General features: G+C 42.4%; 1 protein-coding gene across 1 annotated transcript; it reads left to right on the forward strand.

The window, feature by feature from the left end:
- Positions 1-2,570: 2,570 nt before the first annotated feature.
- C3H1orf198 (chromosome 3 C1orf198 homolog) lies at positions 2,571-24,985 on the forward strand. Its single transcript, XM_040060069.2, has 4 exons — positions 2,571-2,983; positions 10,352-10,402; positions 20,052-20,603; positions 22,535-24,985. The coding sequence occupies exons 1-4, from the start codon at positions 2,636-2,638 to the stop codon at positions 22,589-22,591; spliced, it is 1,008 nt and encodes a 335-aa protein (XP_039916003.1). The 5' UTR covers positions 2,571-2,635; the 3' UTR covers positions 22,592-24,985.
- The last annotated feature ends 684 nt before the right edge of the window (positions 24,986-25,669 follow it).

The raw sequence follows: 25,669 nt of genomic DNA on the forward strand, positions 1-25,669 counted from the left end.
CGGCAAATCATGGTCAAAATGGTTTGATTTTGTTTGGGTTTTTTTTAATAGAACAAACTTACTTGACTATGTATCACCAGTAAAAGAAATCTTTCTGTGACCAATAATATTGAAAAGAAAAAAAGAAGTAGAACAACTGCTTTTTCATATTAAGACACACTAACAGAAATAGTTATTCAGGGGCCAAACTGAAGAGCAGTAAGAAACTTGATCACAGTTACAAACTGAACATTCTGCAGGTGAAAATTTATTAAAAGAAAAAAGAAAAGCAATCTGTGTTGGAAATAACTCTATACTACTTCTCATTGTTTTTTTTCAAAGCCTCTGACTTCTGCACAGAAAGCTTAGAGCTCTACCATGTGTGAGTAACTGGAGAATACACAAGCATTTAATGTAGTGCAGTCCAGTGAAGGAAGAGATGTCAGCTTAGAAGAATGGAGTTCAGGGAAACATCATTTGGAAATGAACCAAACCAATTACTTATTTGGAGCTAGGCTCTCGCTGAGTAAATGTTAGAAGCACAACACTCTCCAAGTACCCATTGATGGTGGTGGTTGGCAAAAGTTATTAACAGATTGACAGGATTAAAGTATATTGGGAGCACTGGCTAGTGTTCCTTGAGTTATTTTTGTTGGACAGACTTGGCAGCATTCTGGAAAGTCAAGTTTCCTTAACCAATCCATAAGAAAGGCAAATTTGACCACCTGTCTGTTTAGTACTAATGAACATGAATTCTAAACTTTTCTTGATCAGAATTTCTGTCAAGGGCAAAAGTAAGTATTTCTTTGCAAGTAAGGATAAAGGAGGCTTGTAAGTCTTCATTGACAGAATGGGATGCTGCCCATTTGTGACACAGGTATTCCCAACATTCTATTCTTGAGTACCTTCTTCTGTCACACTAGAAATAAGCATTATTTGCTTCTGTTTAAAAATCCAGAAGTTTAAGAAACCTCTACTACATTTCATTAAAGAGGAGAGGAATCGTTATTTTCGTGGAAAAAAACAGCAGCCTGGAAACTGTGCCTAACTTTATACCTTGATTGTGTTCTAAGGTGATCTTCTAAGCCTGTAAGTTTTGTTATGCCTTGTAGTATTCATTGAGAAAGGGAAGTTACGTTGGTACTTGACTAGAGAGTCTTGGGAACTATAAAAAGGAGGGGTTTTGTTTTGGGGATTAGACAAGAGGGAGTGGAGAAGGCGTGGTGCTGAAGAAAAAAACTGCCTGGGCAAACAAACTGTGTACAATTGTCTGGGTTTCCTTGTCCTCATTTCTTACTGCTGTGACTGACTTCATTTCCAGCCCTGTGGCAGGCACAAGAGATTAATGGGAGATCACGGGAGGGTTCAGGGTAATGTGTATTGCACCTCTTATGAGTGTGTGTGTGCCTACAAACGTGTTTCAAAAGCTGCTTTCTCTGGGTGTGATGCAGATGACTAAGAAAGAAAGCGAGCTCAAGTCAAGTGCTCTCAAACAAGTTTAACAAACAAAACAGGATTATATAACTGGGCTGGTATGTGATGACTTGGGGAACTGTAATTACCTCCTAAGAACCAAGTACGTGGAGAAATCTAATTATCATTTTCCATCCTCTTCTGTGTCACCGTAGCTGGTCTAGCAATACCATTTGAATTCTTAAGTGGGAACATTATTGTATTGCAGCCCCAGTCATTTATCTATTAAGAATGATACTAAAGAAAGCAGAATGAGGAAAAAAAACTAGACTAAGCAATGAAAAATCATTAATCTGAACCTCAATATTTGTGCTATTTTGTAATACACTTTGAAGGTAATAAAAACTCCCCTGCTACTACCTAGGCCAAAAGTCAAAATAGATTTAATCTCACATAAATCTTGAGACTGGTCATCTTTGGGGAGTTTGTGTGTGGGACCTTGGTGAATCCTTTGCCAAAATAAGGACTTGTTACAGGAAACGAGCATTTGTACAGCAAAGGAAGAGACCAGAACACCGAATTATTTCAGCCTTTAGGAATCTATTTTACCAATGTAACCAATGCCTATTGCATAGACTTGTTACGCTTAGGCTGCAACTTCACTATCAAATTAATACAGAGGCTTCAGACCATCTTGCACCCTAATTGTTGGAGTTGGACAAAAGCGCCTGTGCCAGGCATCCTGTCTCTTGTGATACCAGCTGCTGGACCTTCTACCGTGTTAAACACGAGTGAAGAAAGACAGGTTCTTGGGCACGGTGCTCCTCTGCCAGCCGAGGCAAGTCCTTTCCTGGTGCTCCTGGCCCGGCAGCGTGGGAATACTACAGTTTACCTCCTCGGGAAAGAAGGGGAAGGGCTGTGGGAGATGAGCGCTATGGCCAGGAGCGCTTGAGGGCCGCGGGGCCCGCTCAGCCCCACTCTATCGACGGCTCCGAGACCGAAGCAAGGCCGGGAGGCGGTGTCCCCGCTTCGCTCCCTGCCCCCGGCCCGAGGCGGCGGAGAAAGGCCGGCTCCCCGCGGGCGGGGCGGGCGGGGGGCGGGCGGCGCGGGGAGGCGGCCGCCCGGCTTTATAGGGACCGAGGGAGGCGGCGTCTGCGGGCGGGGAGCGGAGGAGGCGGTTCTCTTCCCGTTCCCATCCCCAATCCCGGCGTGCGAGCGCGGGGCTGGCGGCGGCGGGGTGGCCATGGCCTCCATGGCGGCGGCGATCGCCGCGTCCCGCACGGCGGTGATGAACGGGAACCGGCCGCTGGACGAGCGGGAGCGCAAGCGGTTCAGCTACTTCTCCTCGCTGAGCCCCATGGCGCGCAAGATCATGGCGGAGAAGGAGCGGATCCGCGAGCGCTACGGGCCCGAGTGGGAGCGGCTGCCGCCCCGCCAGCAGGACGAGATCATCGACAAGTGCCTGGTGGAGCCGCACGTCCAGGCCCGCTACGCCGCGCACCGCGGCACCGCCCGCCCGCCCGCGCCGCCCGCCTCCTACCCCAGCCTGCGCCTCAACACCGGGCAGAAGGTGGTGCGCTTCGGAGACGAGGTACCGGGCGAGGGCGAGGGGCGAGGGCAGGGGCAGGGGCGCCGGCGGGGTCCGGGCGGCTGCGGCGCTCCCCAGCCCCGGCACCGCCGCACGGGCGGGGCGCGGCGGCCGCGACCTCCCCCGGGCTGCGGTGCCGCCGGCGCCGGGCTCCCGGCATCGCGGGCGTGCCGCGCCGTGGGCAGCGGGGCGAGTTGCCCCGGTGATGAGCTCGGCTCCTTTCCCCGCTCCCTGGCTGTGCGGGAGGGAGGGATGTTCACCGCGCGAGAGGCGCTGGGTCACACCGTAAAAGCGGGGAAGGCGCCGGAGTGGATTTTGCAGAAAGGAGGCTTGGAGAAAGGGATGGTCTCAGTTCCCTCGACGCCCGGGGCACGACCGTGGCTGGCGCTGGACGCGGTCCCTTGCTGAAAATGGGCTGCAGGGAATGTTTACACTGAATTAAATCTCTTCCTTTTCGTTTCTAGTTTTAGACACGGTTAAAAATACGACACTGAAAACATTCCAGCTCTTGGCATGTTTGACACCTTAAAAAAATGCAGCCTGTTCCATGTCACATGCCAGGAAAAACAGGGGTGTGGAAAGATAGATGGCAAAAAGTATGGATTTTGAAACTTCTGAGAGCCATCTAGCCAACGGTGAAGCGTGGCAGCCCTGGAAATCCACAGTAAAAAAGTACCCGATCTGGAGCAGTGGGTCGTGTTACCGAGTGTGAGCTCTTGAAGAGGAAGGTCTAACAATGCTTGAAGAGATTTGACAGTACTGTTCAGATACCGTGTCTCTTATTCAGTGTATTGATTCCCTTTTTTTTTTTCCTATTCTTTTACACTTCTATTGTGTTCTTTTATTCTCATGTGATTACAGAGCTGGTTTCTTTCACTCTGTCCATATAATTACTTTAAGTGACCTATTGTTCATTAAGTTATGTGGCTTCTACCAGAAAAAAAAAATAAATAAAAAAAAATATATATATATATATTCTTCTGCATTTGTAATCATCAATCCAATTTAAAGAGAGCAGTGCTACTTTTAGCCTCCTTTCTAATATCCCTTGCAGTGGGATTTCTAAGAAGCATGTGGGGCACACTGAGGCTGTGCACCATAGTTCCTGACTGGCTTTGTGCTGGGAGACTCCTGCCTGTGCTTCCCTTGTCAGGAAGGTGTGATGCTGTGCTGCACAACACACGGTATCTAAAGCCAGAGAGCATGGGATGTAGGTCACTTTTGTCTAGTTCACGATACCCAAAATTCTAGATAAATGTTTGATAGTAATGGCCAAAAAGAGGTGTAGAAGGACACAAGACAACAAATTTGGTTGTGCAAACAACCTTTGAAAAGAAACTTAAAAAATATGAAGTTAGTTGTGAAAGGATTTAAAGAATAAGGGAAATAAATATGTTCAGTTTTCCCGGCCACGGAGAGCTCTGCTGTGCTTTCTGCTTTGAATTATGTGGATCTGGAGGGAAAGCAAACGCTGTTGGCTGTTGTGCTGCACTGTATGGAAATAATACTTTCCTAAAGCATCTAGAGAGTCCGTCTGAAACTGGGCAAATAGTTTTCTTTCCCCTCTCCTCCCTAAATACAGTTACAATATGCATAATATTAGCGTTTCTGTAGCCATTAACCAAAGAAGGCATGGTTCATCCAAATGCTTGGTACAAAGTGTTTAATTTTGGAAGCATCTGCCTCAACTGACTTCCTCTTTGACTTCTAAGCAGAAGTTAATATAAATTGTTTCTCCGAAGAAAAGAGATTCCACTCATTTTGGCATTCGCCATTTCCATTTTAGTTCTTCCAGCTGAGCCTTGGAGCCTTTCCTGGCTCTTCATCTGATAGCTTCCTCTCCCCTGGCTCCCTTGCTGGCATCCGACCTGATTGCTGGACATTTGCCCTGCCTGACAGATCGTTCCCCCTTGTCTTGCTGGAGCAGAGCCGCTGGTGCCGGTCTCTTGCCAGTCGGGTTCGAGGTCCCGGGCTTGCGAGCGCTCGTCCTGCAGAGCTCTGTTCCCTCTGTGTCCCGCTCAGGGAGCCGTGCCCCTGCTGCCTCGGTGACACTCAGCTGCTGCACGCGCCGCGCTCGCCCGGCCCTCGCTCAGGACACTTGGATTGGCCCTGGCTGCTCTCCCTGCCTACTGGTGTGTGGTATCCTAAGGCAAGGAAACGGAGAGCGGCCCACGTGCCTCAGAATCGCTTGTGGATGTTGCAGTGCTTTCCGTGAGGGTGTTTTGGTCTGATGATGTTCTTGCTGATACACCTGCTCCAGAAGTTTCGTGTTTCCAGCCACAGCTCATCTTCCCTGTTAACTGATGTTGAAATCTGTAGTGATCTACCTGTGCTTGCTTAAGCATGGAAATTCGATCTCTTTCACCTCATGTTCTTTGGAGGACTTGGTAGAAAGCAAAACCAAGGATGAATACTGAAGATACTGATTTACTGGTCTGGGCCTCTCACTGTTTCAGTCCCGTTTTCATGCATATAACCATTATAATAAGGTGGTCCAGAGGATATATGTAGTGGTCTTGGCTCTCTGGACAGCTGCTTCCCTCTTTCTCGCCCCCACCATTTCCTGTATATCTCTTCTAGCACCAAATTTATCTCCTGAACTCATAGCCCAGGACTGTAAGTTCCCAAACTATAAACATCTCTTACATTTTGAAAACACCTTTGAGTATGTTGGCTGTGTGGGAAGGGTGTTCCAGAAAATAGACATGCGGTAACAGGACCGTGACATCCTGTAGCCGTGATCCAGTCATTTTATGGTGCTACATCGCTGCAGCATCATGTGTGACTCTTAGCAAATGCCTAGAGTCACTGCTCCTTCTCTTCCATCTTATCCTCATTGCAGCATCACCAGTCACGGAGTTGGTAGCGGAAGCCCTGCAGGCAGGGCTGTGAATGCAGTTTGAAATGAGAATTAAGCTAACAAGGTCATTTCATACCCCAATGAAATGAGTTTGGTCCTGTTTGCTGATGATTGACTTGCTGTCATGGCACATGAGCCCAGCACAGGAGACTTTGTTGCTTCACCGTAATTTTCTGTGTCTAGACAGCCCAGTCCTCCTGACCGAGGGCTTTTGGATGCTGCAACTGTTTCCTCTTTCCAAGGAGCCTCCAGTTGCTGGTATTTCTCAGTTCATAATTTCTTCATTCCAGTGCTCATAGCGGTGGAAATGGAGGTTAACTGAGCAGAGAGAAGTCTGGAAATACAAGCTGAGATTGAGCATGAATGTAATATAGATGGATTCTTTTTGAAATATGCCATAAACCATGAGGGTAATAGGTGGAAAACCAGCAGTATGTGAGAGGCTACCACCCTTTGCCCGCTATAGTGGCCAGCCTTTGATAATGCAGCTGATTTGGTGTCAGTTGATGCCACTGGGAGTCACCAGAATCTCTCTGGTTCAGTGAAAGATAGTTCAGATATTCAGTTTACAGCAAGTTCTCACTGTTCTCTTAATGCCATCCCTCTTTATCCATAAGCAAGTGACATGTGTGGAGTCAAGGTCTGATTTTTCCTTTGTTTTTTTTTTTTAGTTATTTTTTTTCCTTTGAATGCATGTTCAGTATTTGAGCAGTAAAAGAGTTTGAAGTGAAGTAACTAAACTTTTTGTTGGAAAAAATGCCATATGCTTTAGGAAGTGGTAAACATTTTATGTGGAGTAAAGACAGGTAAGAGAGTTTGGTTAGCTTCATTCATTGTGTTTCAAGAGGGAAGCTCGACATACTTGCCTTTGTTTTGCTTAGCCTTAAGAACTTTGGCACCAAGCAAAGGATCGGCCCTTTTACCTCTCTACTTAAAATTGCTTTAAAGCAACAAATAATCAATATAGCAAAAACTTTTTAGTTGGGCCTCTTAGAGATTTGTGCTTTTTAAATACCCCAAAATTAAAGGCAACTTTTGAGTGCAGTAAAACCTCAATAACCAGCAAGTCCTGTTGTAATAACACTTCTGAGAAGCATTTATTGGTGAGTTTGTGTCTTGCCCAGCTACTGTCAGCTGTGCTGAACAATGCTCATGTCAGACACACAGGCACGCTTCTTCCATTTTGAAATTCAGATGTTGTTTTGCAGAAAGCTGCCTACATATAGCAAATGTAATTTGTGATTCTTTTTTATATATTTTGCAGCTGGTTATTGAAGTCAAGTGTATGACCAGATTTTTGCCTCTCTTTCTCACTCGTCTTTTTCAGCTTTGAAATATGTTGCATGAGGCCCCATTTCTCACAAATAGGTTATTTTTTTTAACCTTGGTGAACAAAAGTTTATTTATTTGCCTTCTTTCTGGAAGAAGGCATTGTTGTGTGCTGAAAACAAAAGCTGATCAGATATGGATTTTTTCTAATCTATGTTGATGACAAATAGCCTTGAAGTCTTTTTCGCTAGGATTTCCAGTCATAATTCACTTTTGTTATTATTGAAATAGTTGATTCTTTTGCTCCCAGTTTCCTCAAGCATGTAAGAAGTTGTTTATTCTACAAAAAACAAAGTTACTTCTCATATTTTGTTGGTGACAAACATAAATCGGGCAGTTTAGATAGCACAACACAGTTCAGCAGTATCCTATCTTTTCACTTGGTCTTCTGCATGTTCTCTGTGTGAAAACACATGAGGTGGAGGCCACAAACTTCCTTCCCTCCCCTGACAATGGGCAGAACTTGTCAACTGTCTCCTTCATCCTAGCCCCAAGTACACTTCAAATAACCACAGACATCAATTGCTTGAAGGTTTGTATCCTCCAACCATGTCTTATCCTATTTTACTCTTTGCTAGATCCCGTGGAAGATCTTTTGAATGTGGACGGAGCTCCTCGGAGTTACTGGCTCTGAGGTGTGCTGGGCTGTACTGCCCGAAATAAAATCAGCCATCTTTTTAAGTTTATAAAAAAAAAAAAAAAACAACAAAAAAAACCCCTTTTCTTTTAAGGAGCTGCTGCCTAACTACTTCCATCTTATATAATCTGTGAAACTCTTCGATTCTATCTCTGGCCAGAACTTTTAACAACTGTTACCAGAATTAGTTCATTCCAGGAGCATTTTCTTGCCTATGCTGGAGGTCGAGGTTACGAGTTGCAGTGCCAGCATTGGATGGCTGAGAAGACACCAGCTTCTATGAAGTGGGAGGCTGTCTTGCTCTGTCCTGCAGGGAATGATGTATCCTGCTGCATGACAGCCTCATGCCTTCACTCTGCCTTCCCCATGCTGCTTTTTTATCCTTCTGTGGTCGGCCTTTTGTCGTCAGGGCTGGCTCACAGCAGCGGTGTCATCGCTGAGTTGAGGGTGTGCAGGGAGCGTGGGGTAGAGGTGTCCCTCCCAGTGCTGTCTTCTCTTGCCTCAAAAACAGCAAAATAAAGAACTGGATGTCTTGGATCCAGGACGAGGATGAACTTGGCTCACTTTCAAGTTTAAAATTGGTTCTCAGCTGGCTTGCTTCTCCTGTAAATGGCAAGAAGAAAGAACTTCCTTTAAACTCTTTAGATAAAACCCACTGGCATCTATGGCTACACATCTGGGGCTTTAAGGTGCTTTGGCTGCACATTGCAGTGTTCTCTGGACTTCACTTCTGTCCTTTACTGCTGTGGCTGAAGTCAAGCCCTGATTTATCCTGACCCCATGCAGACAGAAGCATTATAGTCCTGCCTTGAGTGTGAGACTCAATCCAATGCTTAGGGTCTTCCATCTCTCTTCCCTTCTGGGCTGTGAGTCCTCTCTCCTGCATGCTTCCGAAGTGAAGTGCCAACTCCATTTCAGAGGCAAAAGGATATTGTCCTAGGAGTTTGAAATAATTCGACACACCTGCTGTGAGGCATCACAAATTGAGTGGCGTGGCATTCCCATGCAGACAGCGGCACGCCAGTGCAAATGCTGATAGATACTAAAATGCAGACTTTTGCTCCCTTTTTTCCTTTAAATGTCATCTGAGAATCTGTTTCCTGGATTGAGAGAACCTGTATTACATTTGTGTTCTTGGCAAAAACTTCCTGTACCAAATTTCCTTTTGGCCACAATACGTGACCAAGCAGAGCCCAGGCCTTTCCTCTTAGATGAGCTCTGTCAGGCCAGTTCTTTTTAAGAGCACGGGATCACCCTCAGGTGTACCACCAATACCTTGCTGCTAGAAACCCTGTGTTCCACAGATGAGTGGTAGTTTGAGTATAACATGTTTTTATGTTTAGGACATGGTTTTAGACACTTCTAATCATGTTCTCATAGCTCTTGGCCATAAAAATCTGCCTGCAGTGAAATAAGAGAGAGTAGATCAGGAGAATGTTACCAGATGTCTGAGAAATATATTTCTAGAAAGGCAGAGACCAGAAATAAGAAAAAAGCAGCCACAGTGAAACTTGGGGTTTCTGTGTTATGTTAAAACATGGTTGAGTTCTGTTATTCTTTGAACAGCAGGAGTGTGAAAATCTTGCATGGTTGCTCCTGGCCTTTCCCTTTCCATACAATGTTCCCACTCCTGCTCCTTCCCTGGCGTGCTGCGGTGTCCCCAGGCAGTGACCTGCTCAGGATGGAGGCTACAGCTCACCACCTCTACCTTTGGGACCAGCCAATGTGCCAATGAGTCCCAGCCACTACTAGGAATAGAAATGCAATCATGTTGTTCTAATTTTTTAACAAATACGTTCAAATTATTTTCCACCCTTTCATTTTTCAGTGTGGGCCGCATGTATTTCTGGGGGGCGTGCCTAGTGTGAAGAGATTGCTTAAATTTCTCAGTTTGGGATTGTTTTCAGAAACGCAGCTTCTCAGAAGAATGGATTTCAGATTTTGTGCTGTGGATGCCGTGTGGCTCCTCCAACCCCGGTGAATATTTCTTTCAGAGCAGCCATCCCTGCTGTGGTACAATGGTGTGTCCTGTTGGGGCTGGATCCAGCTGTGGCTTGGCCCAGTGGGCACACAGCTGCTCCACTGCCCCACGACTGCCTGGGTGTGCAGGTGCTCTTTGGTCTGCCAACGGGAGGAGATGGGGCTTGATTCCCCCGAGGCCCCTTCTCCTTTCGTTGTTTCTGTCCCCGTGTGTTGCTAGTGGCTACCAAAGAATGCCTGGTAGAAAACCGGAAATATGGTACCTTTTAAAGCTATTTGTGGGGAAACCATTTCAGGAGATTTAGACCAGGTTAAATCTTCATATATTTTGTTGATTAAATTGATACGGTATTGATAACCTTTAACCATAATTAAATTGGTACAGTATTGATAACCTTCCCCTCAGAGGAGCTGCTTTCAGTCGGTCTTAAGATGTAAGCAGTGCTTTCACTTTATAGTCAGTTCTGTAGCAGTGGTTGTTATGGTTCCAGCAGTGTAACTGTGATGCTTCTGAGAAGATGAAGCTGCTCTTCTGATTTTCAGTCATTCTTGAATTTTATTTCAGGACATAACTTGGCAAGATGAACACTCAGCTCCGTTCTCCTGGGAAACGAAGGTAAATAAACAACTATTTTTTAAAAATGTTGGTTTGTCATATGACACTGTTCCTTCTGCATTTGTCTTCAGTTTGATACTTGATTGATTAATGTTGACTTTATTTTATGCAAGCTATATAAAGTGACCATCCTGGAAATGAAGCAGGACTGGTATGCTTTGATTTACATCTTCATGAACTTCTTGTACTTCATGAACTTCAATGTACTTCATGAACTAATGTTCTGGCTTTGAGTGCAGATGTAAAGCCAATTCGTTACAAATGGTTTGATTTTTTTTTGTTGCACACTTTTTAATCAACTTTCCATGTTTAGTAAGACCCTTATCTCAGATACTGTATAAACAGCTGCATTTCACTTTTGAAGTTAGGAGTAAAGTAGCTAGAAAGTGGTGTGAGAAGTGTGCAGGTATCTCATAACTTCACTGGATCCTTTCTGAAAGCTTGTCTAGTACTTCATCTTTTTATTATGAACTAGAATGTTGTCTTAGAACAAATGTACTGAAACTTGTTAACCTAGCACCATGCTGGAAGCATTATATTGTTTCCTCTCCAAAAGACTCCTTAAAAAACAACATATTTTTCAGTGGTGGGTTGGTTTGGGGTTTCTTTTACACCTCATTTTACCTCTGGTATTTCATCAAAGCGTTATTTATAATGGGATTCTCATATGGCTGACACAGAGCCAGAGTTCTCTGTCTTTCTGAACCTGCAGTGCGAGGAAACACAGTTGTGCCATATGTGTGGTGGGAAATCAAGTTTAGTTCTTCTTGTTGGAGAAAAACTCTGGGAGCAAAACCACAGCTCATTGTCTTTCTCAACTGGATATGGCCAGCATGTTAATTTAATCACACATTTCAGACTTTGTGGGTTTTGCCTTTATCTGCCAGAGAAAGCTTCTACTGCCCTGTTCCCCATTTCTTTTTTTTCTTTTTTTTGTTTTTTTTGCCCTTGAACTATGTAGATAATCACATATGACCTTATGAATATAATCTTAGCCTAATGCAGAGTAATTATTTGGAAATGCCGGTGAATACTAAATTAATCCAGTTGACCTGAGATTTAGCCCTCCCTGCTCAAGGTCACTGCCTGTAGCTGCACCCCATCTGTGCTTTGCAGAAGCTGATTAACCTAAAACTTGATGTGACTCCTGGGTCCTGGCAGCCTGCAGTGCTGCGGTTTAAGAAAAACCAGTGGCAGTCTTCACTTGCCTTAAAACTCCTTTAAAAGCTGTGATGGTTCAGGAACCAGTGGAGGATTTCCTGCAGTGGAAACCTGGTCGCTCAGGCAAGCCCTCCTGTCTTACAGGACCCTTAGAAGAAGCAGCCACTGGCTTTTGGTATAATATTGAAGAGGTTTTTGACATGGATATACTTGAGTGAAGCTCCCAAGAAACGAAAAAATGCCAGAAAAGTGTTGACCTCATTGACAGTAAGGTGAAGTAAATCATATGTTGGAGACAGCAGTGTTGTCTTTCTCACCAGTCCAAACACAAAACCTCAGGTTTGGGAATGTGGTGGCCATAATCATATTTTAAGCTCTGTCTTGGTAAGATTTTTGTAAGTTCTGAATACTTGAACTTCCTAGAGATGCTGCTTCATATAATGCACTGACTAGTGATGCAGGATGAGATACATCTGCAACTTGAATACATCTGCAACTTGAATGATTTCCTCTTTAACTGATAGTCTTCTTTTCTTTTTAATGCTTGTGTGCCTACCGAAGTGTTTTTAAACCCAGCCTGTGGTTTATTGCTTGCTGATGAAGGGTATTTGTTGCCCTGAGATTTTTGGCCTTCTGACTGTTTGCATTTTTGTAGTGGAGTCTCTCACGGATTGTAACATAAACAAAGTGATTGTTTTCGCATTCCTCTCTGAGGAGGGACAATTGATGGACTTTTAGTTTGGCCAGTGGGGTCGGAGAGGTGGCAACCTCATTCTCCAATCCCTGGTCATTGTCCAGAAGCTATATAAATCGAAGTCAAGAAATAAACTTCCCTTCTTTGTGCTCTGACTACAGACTGCGTGAGGTCGTTCTTTTCATGTCCTCTAGCGACAGGTATTCCTACCGTCCTCCTGGTGTCTCAAAATGAGGGACCAGGTGGATAAATGCACTAGTTTCATTCTTTACTGTAATGAATCGAGGAACACAGAATGATAGGGGAGCACTTGCGTGGTCACTGAAGAGAAGTGAGGAGGGGAGAAGGTTATTTTAGAACTAATTGTTGTGGCTGATCAAGCTGTGTTTCCCTCCTTCCCCTCTCCCTCCTTGCTGACCAGAAATAAAAGCTGTGCCAGAGCTGTAAGGTGAAAAGTTGCACAGCCTTTTTCTCTGGCAAAAGTCTAGAGAATCCATTTTGTCTGGATTTACAGGGTATGGGTTGGTCAGTTCCTGAGGATTCTTCCTTACGGTTTTTCCCCAGTGCCTCATATTGTATCAATGTTTCAACCAAATCCTTCCACTGCTGAGTCTTCCTTTTCAAAAGTGGAGATCTTGCTGTGTCCTTACTCTTTGATCTCCCCTAAGCAGTACTTTTATGAGGTAATACTGGAAGGCAATTTTAATGAGGTAGCAGCTGAGCGAAAAGTAGCCTGACTCAAGTGGCCCCATGTGAGGAAACCTGAATGAGCTGTTCAAGAAGGTTGGTGTGTTGTAATGCATTGTTCAACATCCTGTGAGCCAGACCTGTTCCCACTGTTGTTTAAGGCAGTAGTCTTTCCACAATATTCTTCTCCCTGATCTCCCTTTAATGCAGAGCTTTTTGTTTGGTTTGGGTTTTTAGCGTGTTATTGCCTGAATGTGCATGAATATGCTCTGGCTTACCCAAGGAAGGGAACGTGGCTTTTGCAGAGCAGGAGAAAGTAGAGATGTAAATAATTAATACCAGTAGGCTTTTTTTTTTTTTTTTTAAACACTGAGACACAGAAAATATTCATTTTTCTAGTTTATTTTTCTGTAACTAACGTGAAGGGAAATGAGACAGTAGTAAGAAATGTGGAGAAGAGGGGAGGGCATGTATTCTCCCAGGCTCTCAGCTGCAACAGTGATGCCAATGAGGATTCTAGCTGGTAAGTTATGGACACGTTTTTCTCACTGTAGCTAGTTCCATGGATTCCCTACATCATGGCAGTCAAACTTACCCAGAGAACAGTGTATTGAGTTGCTGTCATTTTGTGCAGAACGTTGTTGAGGGGCTTGGTAAGTTCACTTGTGTCACAAGTAAACTTTCTGTGTTCTCACTTTAAACACAAATGTGTGATATGGCTGCAGTCGTTCATATCACAACAAACACTTGCATGAATATCTCCACTATTTTTAGATGAGTATTTCTTGTCTCTTCTTTTTATTTTTAAATCCTCAAACGAGGCAAACGAAGTAGAGCTACAATGTAAATTGCCGAGTTAGCTGTTAGACAGCGTTTTAAATAATATTTTTAGTAGACAGCAATAACACTTCTCAGAAGGAGAACTTGGGAAGTGGCGAGCTCTCTTGGCACTGGAAATAGGCTGACATTTTAAAACTAAAGATTGAATTGGAGGGAGCAGTTTGGTTCATGGGTGGAGCCCTCATGGACATAGCATGCCTTGAAATGTGGGTTACACTTTTAACTGGAGCTCTAGCCAGGTTTATGAATTCAGGGCATTCTATTTATGGCTTCAGGTTTACGTGAGATGAAAGATGACATTTTGGCGGAGTTTAGCCTTTGAGGTTTCTTGGTTTGTTTGAAGTAAAAATTCAGTGAAACTCACCACGGACCTCAAGATATAAATGGAAAACAAGAATCATGCCTGAACTTGGAAGTAAAATTTCTTTGCAACTCTTCCTGTACTCAGAACTTTATGGGTTTTGTGGTTTTAGATTTGGGGAGGAGGTGGGGTTAATTAATCTATTAATGGGCAGAAAATATTTGTTTGCCACCTCAGTTAACACACAGAATGCACTGGGAATAAATTGCAATTTATTTCTAATTTCTGCTATTAACAAAAATAGGTTTCATTCCAAATGCTTTAAACTGACCCATGAATATCTAAAGACTTACTTTTCTTGATACAGGTAGAATAGTTGCCAACTCTCTTCTACTTTCAACAGGCCCTCAGGTATTTGTTGAAAAGAGAAGCCTCTAAGGTGTGTTTAAAATGAACAAACAAACAAAAAAAAGCAAAATGAGTAAGTGATGAGCTTCAGTCCTTTCAATAATCTCCCTGTCTGAATTCTCTAATTATATTGCTGCAGAAGTGATCTAATCCCAGCAATGATTGAGGAAGTAAACAACTATGTTCCACTTGTAATAAACATGCTTTACCAACTGTTTCCTTTATATAAAATTGAGGCAGTCTTTGGTATCCTTCTTTGTACAAGCCCTAATTGATGTTTTGTTTTAAATAGGAAAACAGTGGCAGAAGAGAATTTTTTTCCTTCCTTCCTTCCTTCCTTAGCAGCATGATATTATAATGTTTGTTACAAGCTGTAATTTGGTGTGATTATTTTTACCAAGCTGGCATAAATGGCAGTGCTTCCTTGGAAGGAGAGTCATCCCTGAGCCTTTGAGATTAGCCTTCCCTTTTTGATTTAGACTACGTATGTTTAAAACACAGTGCTGTAAAACTTCTGTCGACTATTAGTTCTTGAGCAAAAAAACCCACCAGATCCAACTTGTGATAATAGAAGCTTTGTTCAAGGTTTATTTTATTCTGTATGGTCAAGTCTAAGGATTCAGTTTCCTGCATCAATCTTTGTTGGTTTTCAGCATAAAATCAGGCACTGTCAGTACAAGCTTGCTCAAGCTAGCCAGGAGCAGTGGCAGACTGGATTGAGTTCATATCAGCAGAGTATAGAATGGAATTTCCTCCCAAAGTCCATACTATAGAACTCTGGCATTATCTTTCTGTATAGACTAAAATTACTTAGATTACTTTCCATCTCTGTGAAATTATCTTAGATTGGTTTTGAGTGCTTTGCTCTATTTTTTGCCCTCGCGATTTGCCACTGCTGACCTAAGGATTTCTTTCTGACTCTGCAAAGATCCTGAAAACACCCACGGTGTGCATGGGAAACAAAGCAAAAACTGCGGCTACTTTGGGCCCTTTATTTATTTTGGTTTTGTCCATTCAGCAGAGCAAAGTCATCTTCTAAATCTTTTAAAGTTGGCTTTCTCTACCTCTGCATTTATCAGGCTTAAAACAAGTTACTTTTGACAGTGTTTCTGTAGTCTTTGTCTCAACAATTTGGATTTTTCAGCCTGCCAAGCAAAACAATTTGTTTTGGCTGTATTTGCCTGACTGCTTAGTAAAATACTACACATTCCTGATGAGTGAATAAGATGCTTTAAAAGTTCCTGGGTTCTTTGTGGTCATCTTGTTTTTAATATGTACTTATGAACTGAGACCTGATTTCATCCAGTATTATTAAATCATGACATTCTCAGTATCTGGTGCCTCTCTTTCAGCATACATTGTTTCCCATGAGCATATACAGCCACTGCTACAATTTAGTGGATTACTGCTGCCTTGAGACTGAAGTTTGGTCTAAAATTTTAATCCAGTAAACAAAATTCCTAAATACCTTCATATGGTCTTTTTTGGGAAAGATGGACATGCAACCTCCTAAAACCTACAATTTATAGTATTATTTATATTTACAACAGAGAAAAATGATCAAGACAGAATATCCTTTCTTTAAATCCTTGCAGTGGTTTGGGACCAGAGGGATAGACCACAGACTTCTACATTTGCTTTACCTCAAAATACTTCTTTGTGCATGCTTTCACATGCACTCTCTCCCCCCTCCCTCTTAATGTGTTGAGAAAGACTTGCTCATGCAATATCTTGAAAATACTACTGATGTTAATAGCTTTTATTTGAATTCCAATATTTCTAGAAATTACAGTTGGGACTGTACTAGTCTGTCTGTAAACTCTTGAGACTTTCAGGGCGGAACAATTCCCAGAAATAACCATTTGGACAGACGGTAGGAAAAAGAAAATATTTTTATTTTATTCCTCAGATGGGGAATTATACGTACAGGAACTGCAGCTCGTGTAAAGTAATACAAAATCAATGAAAGCAGCAGGGAACTGAAACCTTCTCTCTCGAATCCCAAACTGTGCCTGGAAGACAATTCACTTTTGACCATGAAATCACACCCTGCCTTTCAGTGTTTGCCTCCCCAGGGTGGCAGCTGGTGCAGTGCCACAAGTGCAGTTCTACTTCTGAGTGCTGCATGGGCAGGTGCAGCTCACAGCAACTCTGCCCCAGCCTGGGGAAGGCAGACCTTTACAGGTGAACTGCTACCCTAAGTTTGGCTGGGGCCAGGAGAGATGTGCACTAAGATATTCCCATGGCTGGCAAACCTAAAGGAAAAGGACATTTTTTGGGGGGTGGGAGGGGGAGGTTGCTGTCTTTTAAATATCGTTTCCTTCCTTCTCCTGCTGACGCAACCGGTTGCCAATTTGCAATCTGATGTAAGAAATTGAGAGCAGAACTCTAATTAAAATCGCATTTGTAGTGTCTAGTGACTCATTAGAGTGTACAGTACTACTCATTACTTAGATGTCAGCATAGGGTGTTTCACACATGGGCCTTTTCCATCTCTGTGAAATTATCTTCCTACTTAGGCTGCTGCTTTGTTGTTTGGTTTGTTTTTTCCTTGCGGGGGAGGGTGTTTTATTGCCAATTTTTTGACTGGAAAGATATTGCCTATTAATAATTTTCTTCCGTCAGCTACATTTCTTTCGGGGTTTAGATGTGTTAAATAACCTCAGAAGTCAAATAGAAGCGTTATATATTTCAGGGAAAACAGAATATCTTGTGACTGGTCCACAGAAGTTCTTGGCTTCTGGAATTAAATGCTAGAGGCAGAATTATCCGTGTGACCTCTCGGAGCTGTATTTACATCATGCTGAGACACAGTGCCTTCAGAACCTGTCGGGGTAGTCTTGTCTTCTTTGCCTTCCTTGTGGGAGAACGGAAACTCCTGAAGAAGTATTTTCATTTGGACTATTCCGTGTCAGGCTATGAACTGTTTGATCTCCAAAGCATACCGTGAGACAGATGTGTGATCTCAAGTGTCAGGCGGTCCTGTCTTCTGAAATGGGTGCACCCCGTGGTCTCTGCACAGAGGGCAAAGAGGACATCCTCTCCGGAGCCACATACCTCCACGAGCAGGTTGGAAAGGTACAACTGCCTGAAGTGCTGCTGCAGTGCCGCGCTCTTCTCTACGCTAGGAGCGACGTGCCACTTCCAAACCACAGCTGGTATTTTGACCCATAAAAAAGAACATAAAATATCGCCACAGTCAGTGGCTTTAGCTCCACAGCCTAAGAAGTTCTCAGAAGGCCTGGCTTTGCTTGTCTGGCAGGCTGCTGTTAAGATGCAGAGCCATCTTGTTGGTTTACTTTTTCTAACGTTTGTTTTAACAGACCCATACTTCCCTTCCCTTGGTGTTTGTCCTGAATTTTATTTCCGACACTGTCCTGGTGGACCTGGGGGCTGTGATGGCCGCTCTGCACTCTGGGCACTGATCTTCCCTCTTCCTTGGGCTGGGGGGTGAAGGAATCATTCTGCTGAAAGTGACTGCTGCTGTGATGGCCTACAGCTACTGTCATCCCTAGTGTGAGCCCCAGGACAGGCTATTCAGAAGACAGCAGACTGCTGCAGGACAAAAAGTAGCACTGTTTTAATGCCTACATGAGGAGTTTTACATGACTTAAGTCTTCCAAGATGGAGATTTTTTTTTTTTAAACCTGACTTTGATTTTTAGAATCTGTCTTTTGTTTTTCCTCTTGGCTGCTGGGGAATTGCAGGTCTGTTTTATATTGTGTTGTGTTTTTAAGCTGGGATTTTATCATTTCTAAAGTCTTAAAGCATCTTAACTTCAGGGTGGTAAATCACTATTCAGTAGTACTGCCAAATGAGCTTAGGGAAATAAATCCCTATATTTTAATATAGGGAATGGCAGTCCCTGTAAATAATCCTCAACACCACTGCATCTATGGTTTGTTTATGCAAAATTTATCTACGGATAAATATCCTGCTCTTAATTTTATGCCATGACTTGTTTAAAAAAATAAATCAGAGCCCTAAGGTTTTTCCTGACAGTTTTTTTGCAGGCAGGGTGGGGTGTTGAGTTGTTTGGTAAGACTTGTGTGTATCCTTGCACTCACCTTATTCTAGCTGAGCTATAATTACTTGCAGCTTGTTTATGTTCTGCATCTTTTGGTAGCACAGTAAGTATATTCTCCATGAAAACACGGAGCTCGGTGCTTTCTTGCCTACAGCCTTGGAAAAACGACACATCTAATTCTTTGGAAAGGTCAGATCTAAGTCCATGAATCAAATTATGTGTAGTCAGCTGCTGACTGTTTAAAAAAATTGTTTTATAAATAATCAGTTGCTGGGTTAACGGTTGTTCTTTGATGAGAAGTTTCTGAATATTAACTACTAGGCGTGTGAGTCCTGCTAGATCTAGAGTCCCTTTGAACTTAACACGCACAGTAATGTAGGACTCAAGATCAAACACTTCAGTGAAAATGATATGCAACTAGGACTTGTTTTAGACTGAGACCCATAGGTTCTATTGCTGTTTTATTCAGGAAAGGCTGGGCAATAAAGTAGAATGGTGAAAAAACATCACAAATTTGTAATGATCTTTCAAAGTACCTTTTAACCATTTGTAGCAAAAGCTACAAGTTCTCTGAGTTTTTTTCAAATCCAGTCAGGCCCATGATGATGACAGCATAGCTTTAACAGTAGAGGCAATTTATTTTTTCCTTGCATCATTTATTCCTTTTTAGAAACACAACGCTGTGTATTATGTTGTTCTTTCCTGGCACATATGCTTATACGTTTCTCAGAGGGTAATAACGCTTAACTTTTATTAGCTTGAAGAGTGTCTAGCTAGTTGAGAGTCGTTTTACTGAAGTGGTGGTAAGTAAAACAAATATTTTGAAGTACTGTTCACTTTTCTGAGACTTGTAAGATTTTTTCATGCACTAAATGTGATCACTTGCTTCCTTGGCCCAGTGTTATCACTCAGAAATGGGTACAGCTATCTCTGCAAATAAAAACAAACCAGGGCTCTGGAACTGGTCCTGCTGGAGTCATTTCTCTTCCTTCAGAGGGGCATTAGAATTATAAAACGACTTACCTACACATACCCATTACATCTGATCCTTTGTCTTGGAAGCAGGTGGACCTGTAGCCAACTGTTTCAAAGACTATAATGAAATATTGCCTTTTGAACTACACTCTAAAGCTTTTTTTGCTTAAAATTTTCATGCAAAATGTCTCTGACTTTCAAAATGCATCTGCAGCTGTTGTAATGTTTTAGGGCCTCTATTCTAATGTTTCAGTGCTGTGCATGCTGTGCACTGCTGCCTTAGATGGCACTGAGCGACTCCAGTACAATTGTCTCCTCTGCAGCAGGTCGGGGACTTTTATGTTTGCTTGCAGTTCAGACTTTTAAAAATCATTATTTTTATGAAACTACAAAGATAGACATTTATGGGGAAATTAGGTTAGCTTTGCTGCAGTATCTGTTGTCTGAGAGCCGTCTCACGGTGGGCTGAGGTGCTGCCTGTGTGCACCAGGGTCAGAAAGTCAAAACTGCGTCTGTGTGAAGGGCTTTGAAATACTGTTCTTCTGTCCCTGAACAGAGTCAGATGGAGTTCAGCGTTGCATCTCTCTCCATACAAGAGCAAGGTGGTGCCCAGCTGCAGAACGAACAGAGGCAGCCTGTTAAAGCAGCACCTGGTGTCCAAGTCCCTAAATCTTCTCAGGCCAGTAAGACCCCTGGCTCTGATGGGTTGATAGCATCCAGGAAGGAAGAGGAGTCGTCCTTCTGGAAGATAAACGCAGAGCGCTCCAAGTTTGAAGGAGACAAATCTGAGTTCCAGTCCCTGACCCCCAGCCAGATCAAGTCCATGGAGAAAGGAGAGAAGCCCCTTCCCTCTTTTTACAGACAAGAGTCTGCTCCAAAGGAGATGACCAAAGCTGAGAAGCCCAGCATAAGTAAACCAGAGAAGTCTGTCGCCCCCAGCCTACCGTCTGTATCTCTCGAATGGGAGAAACCTCGACCTACTCAACTCCCCACCACTTCTCTAGATGACTTCTTTCTTCCTGATCCACCGCAGGATCTGGCATCTTCTAGGACAAACAAGGAAGATACTGATGGCACTATACTCACAGACCCACAAATGCCTGGACAGGTGAGTACTGCTCTCCCCACTATCCTTACGTTTAAAAACTGTAGAGCACATTAAAATCTGGCAGGGCCGCTCTGGAAGATTAGGGACTCCAAAGAGCACTAAGCCATAGCTCAGCTTGATGGCTTTTTGTCTTTCAAATGTGAAGAAGACTATTTAACCTGTTATTTAACAGTCTGTTTAACATGTTAACTTCAATTAAGTGCTTTTTAACACATAGCATAGCGGTACAATTTAAATCTAACACCAGAAATGCTGACAAGGCGCCAAGCAGCTAACTGACAGCAAGCTACCTAGCAAGTTGCTGTATTAAATAAAAGAGGTTGTGGGGTTTTGTTTTTTGGGTTTCTTTGGGGTTTTTTTTAAGTAAAACACTTAATGGAAAGAATAAGCTTTTTAACTTGAAAAGTAGGTGAGCTAGGGTGTAGGATACTTGACTGGTACACACAGCGTAGTGGTGAATGTTGAACTAGTTCTCAGCTGTTCCAAGCAGTAGCCTGACAGCCACTTCCCAGTGCTTTGTCCCAGGCAGCTGTGCTGCTTTCAAATGTGTTTTCTCTTAAAGTCCAAAATAGAAATAGAATGAGCTTCCAGAATTAGCCTTCTCAATGTTTTTTTTTTTTTTTAATGAAAAAACCCAAACAACCCAACAACAAAAAATAACCTTAAGCAGCTCAATAGCCAGTTGAAGCTATTTTAAAAAGCAGATGCTGATCTGTGAGAAAAGAAAGGGAACAGCAGGATATGATACAGCGAGGGAAAAAAAGGAAAGAGATCAAAAGCTTGAAAACTGTGAAGTAGAGAAGAGGAGTGGTACTTCAAGCAGAGCTGTGCAGATCTGTTTGAAATCTGTGGCATCACTCTGGCAATAGCCTGACACATTACTGTACACCTTCAGCACTTCATACAGCTTTTTCTCTATTTTCCCAACTGTGATTGTTTGAATTCCAGACAAGATGATGCAAAGTCAGAAGGATGCCGGGTGAGGTAACTGGTTGCAAGTGGCAGCACTTAGGAGAGAACAATGCTTAAGCCACTCCAGTATTTGATGCCCTATCTTTAGTTACCATTTTCTGAAGCTGAGGGATAATGCTTCCAGAGCTAGTTTGTGAACATGGTAGTCCTTTAATTTTAGTTAAAGGCTTTGTCATGTTTTCTTACGAATAGCCAGTTTCAATTCCTTTGTGAATGTTTTCAAGATAACTGAAAAAGTTTGAAAAGCCAGTTTTTTCTCTCTATGGAGAAACCACCCTCCCATGTGAAAATGGGAACAGAGGAACAGAGAAGAACTTCATGTATGATAAGAATTCTCTTCCTTTCTTCTTTTCTGGATTATTTTTCCTGTTCTGGGAAGCCAGGCTGTAGGAAGAGATTCCAGAGATTCAGCTGTGCCTCTTGAATACGCTTCCTAAACACTAAAATCACCCTAAATGTCATGGCTAACACTGCAGGAGTGAGCATGTTCTGGATAGGCTAGTAAATAACTTGTCATCAAAGTTTAATCTGTGTCATTTTGTGGAAACAACTAGCTCTAATTGCAACAGACAGTCTGTTGAATTAATGATGCTTGCCTTCTGTGTTTGTTTCGCTCTCTGCAATTCTCACTGTAGTCTAAAAAATTGATCTTCATGAATTTTTTTACATGAGGAAAAAACACAAAACATTTTGCCTGAAGACCTCAAGAATAATTTTGGTTTTATCTGGAATTGCCTTTTTGGGCAATTTTGAGTATTTTTGCATGTCATATCCAGCATTTTATGGTGTAGGTACTTAGATATTCTAGAGTATGGTGAAGACCTTGAAATATTGTCAGGCAACATTTTAAACTTTATTTTTAGACAGAAAGTCAAATACTGAGTTTGTAATAACCATCATTAACTACATCTTAATTCCTTTTTTTTTTTTTTTTTTTTTTTTTTTTTTTTACCTTGCAGACTAGTACAAGCAATGTTATCTTGAAGACTGGCTTTGATTTTCTAGACAACTGGTAAAAGATACTTCAAAACAGATCAAACCAATTTTGGGGAAGGAGTGGAATACTTTTCTCCTTGTATGTTAATTTACTAGCATTTGTGTCTTTTTCTAGAAGTAACTTTCAAACTCTTAAATGTTGCCTTTGTATAAACTTTTGTAATACCGTATGCGTTTTTGTTTTTTAAACAGTGATAGAAGTGTGGTTTCATTTGAATATTTTTTTAATATCTGTTAAAATTTTTAGTAGCTACTGTGTTGAGAGGACGGGAGAAGTTACTGTGCACATGTTAAAGAAACACAAATGAGAGTCTCTGTATCCTAGAAATGGAACCTACAGGACCAGATTGCTGTTTTCAGTGGAAACCTTGCCAGCATGGCTTGTAAGAAATAGCGTTGCACGTGCAGTGGTTGAGACCATACTTCAGATAGCTAGCAAAAAATAGTATGAAAAGCAAGCATCCAGCATTGCATTGATTTGTAGATTTGGTTTCATTTCGAAGTATCTTTTGTACCACTTACTGAAGACACTTTTCTTCTGAAGAAGGCAAAAACATTGCCAAAATGATGGATCCAAAAAAGCACTGTGTTTGTACCCTACAAATCTGCTAAAATAACTTAAGAGTGTTAGAAAAATGACCTGGGGAAATGGTGTTTCTGGTCTTTGGATTCAAGACTTGGGGGTAGATAGAAGGAAGTGGGACAACACCTAATGAATTGGAGAAATCCTTCAGGGAACACAATTCACTGCCTCCTTACGAGAGTGTAACTCTTCACAATACTAGTGCTGGAACTACAGCACCGAGAATTCCTGGAGTGTAGATTACCTTTGTGTCAGTAAACCACTATGTTTATGGGAGGTCACAGCAGAGTGAGGCTTTTTTGGTTTTTAAGCAGCTTTTTGTCTCAAGGACTCATCAACTTTGGTGCTTTTTCCTCCTTGTGGGTTCATCCTCTTTAGTGTTCAACATCGGGGTTGCATTTATTCCTAAGGTGCAGAGAGGCATCTCAAGGTGGCCCTTGGCAGTGTTGCCTCCAGTTCTGCTTTTGAATGATCTTTGGTGTTTAAAATGTAGAGAACAAGAGTAGCTGTCGTTTGGATCTGTTGTCTCTGAAATGCAGCATGATTTACACACTGATTCTCACTGTGTTTACCTCACCTTGAAGCCTTAATTCCCCTACGCACAGCCAGTGACTGGTCTGCTCCAATGCCAAAGGTTTGACTTTTCCCTTTACCTCAGCAATAGTCCCATAGCATTTGTTTGGGGTAGAAGGCAAAACACAGGGCTCTAATGGGTCCCAGCCAAGGCTGTAAGAAGGTCACCATCTCCTAAGCCATAGTTGTGCTAGGCTTCTCATGGATTAGTGCTTGGTTCAGCGCCAGGGGCAGTTAAATGTGCAGAATTGGATGCGGCAGGATTTTTTCTGCTTGTTACAGGAAGAGTTCGCAATGTCCTGGAGGAAGCCTTGCCTCTAATTGGTGTGCTGCTTGCTCCCAACAAGCAGAGTATGCTGATAGAACATTAAAATTTACTTGTTGGGCAAGGAAAATGCTGTAAGTATATCCTCCCCTCTTGCCCCACACCCCACCAAAAAAAAAGAACCCCCAAGGCCAAACCCTCCACTTTTTCTAGCGTTTTCTTAAAAGGTTCCTTAGCTAAACTGTAAGATTGCTACAAAGTAGAAGTCATTGCATAGCATACTCTTATTTATAGAAAGATATTTTCTTTCTGAAAAGAAGCTTTTATAGCTTCTGAAAGCTTCTCTCCATTCTTCCTGAGATGGACAAACTCCTGTAGTTTGTGGATATTATTATTCAGCAGTTCAGAAAATATTTGTTGTTACCATCCCGGACTTTACCGCTGTTTTTTTTCTTTTGTAGCATTTGCTACAAGCATCCAGAATTAATACAGCTTATAACAACTTTAACACAAATTCTTTAGATGTGTGATTAATGTTGCACCTTCCTTTTAAAGCTAATAAATGTTAATCTTGGGGTTTACAGTTACCAGTGAATCTGATTTTCTGTACATTCAGCTGCTGAAAAGTAGTAAATCCAGAATGAGGATGCACATTCTAATCTTATTCTGATTTGGGGAGATCTGAAAACAAAGTCTCCTACCATCAAGGAGCATTACTAAAAATCTCTGGTAATATCTTAAAGCTTCTTAGGGAAGAACCTGGGCTGCCTGTCTCTTCCATCGGCTATCTCGACCCTAATACACATTGGGACCAGCTGGTAGAACATGCTGCAGAACTTTTTACTTATCCTGGTAGGTTTTTCCTGTGCTTTGATGAGAGTTGATGCTCCTCCTTTCTTGAATATGTTTTTATTAAACATTCTTACAAAAACAAAATTGTATTTGGTCACATTTTATATTAACGATGTTTTAATAAAGTCACTTTAAATAGAACTGTCAAGGTTTTTGTGTTGCTTTGTATGTTGTCCTTAATACTCTGCTTTCCTCGGTGCCGTTGGAGTTGTTTGGGGCATCTTGAATCTGTCTGAGAGAAAGCCAAGAATAATTTGATCCAGAATTTGGAAACCGAATTTTTTAGATCGGGGAAAAAAAAATCGACACACTTCAGCTGTTCTTTCAAGCCTTTAAGTGAATCGGTTTGGGGAGGTATCCTTGCTTTTTAATTTCATCTGACACCTGGGGACAGGATGAGATTTGGGAAAGGCTAAAACCTATTTGTACTTCACTGTAATAGACTTAAACGTAACGCACACACTCTCCCACCAGTATCTCCAGGTAATCCAGAGCAGTATCTGGATCATGATTGCAGAAGCAATTTGAAAACTGCATGTTGTGGTTTAGCCCCAGCTATCAATTTAACACCACACAGCTGTTCCTTCACTTCACCCAAGCAGGATGGGGGAGGGAATGGGTTATGTGTGGGCTTTAAAACCATCTCACATAGAGGAAGGTGCTGACTTCCTGCCTTTTGTCATACGCAGCACGTTCCCAAAATGTAAGAGAATCAGATGTGCAGCTACAAGGGTAGTTTTTCTTCTGCATGCTCACATCTACTTCTTCCAGAAATGTATTTGGAAAAACAATTTGGTTTATACTCAAGCTGAATTTCCAACAGCT

The sequence above is a fragment of the Hirundo rustica genome, chromosome 3 (genome assembly GCF_015227805.2).
Source record: "Hirundo rustica isolate bHirRus1 chromosome 3, bHirRus1.pri.v3, whole genome shotgun sequence".
In the NCBI taxonomy this organism is placed as follows: Eukaryota; Metazoa; Chordata; class Aves; order Passeriformes; family Hirundinidae; genus Hirundo; species Hirundo rustica.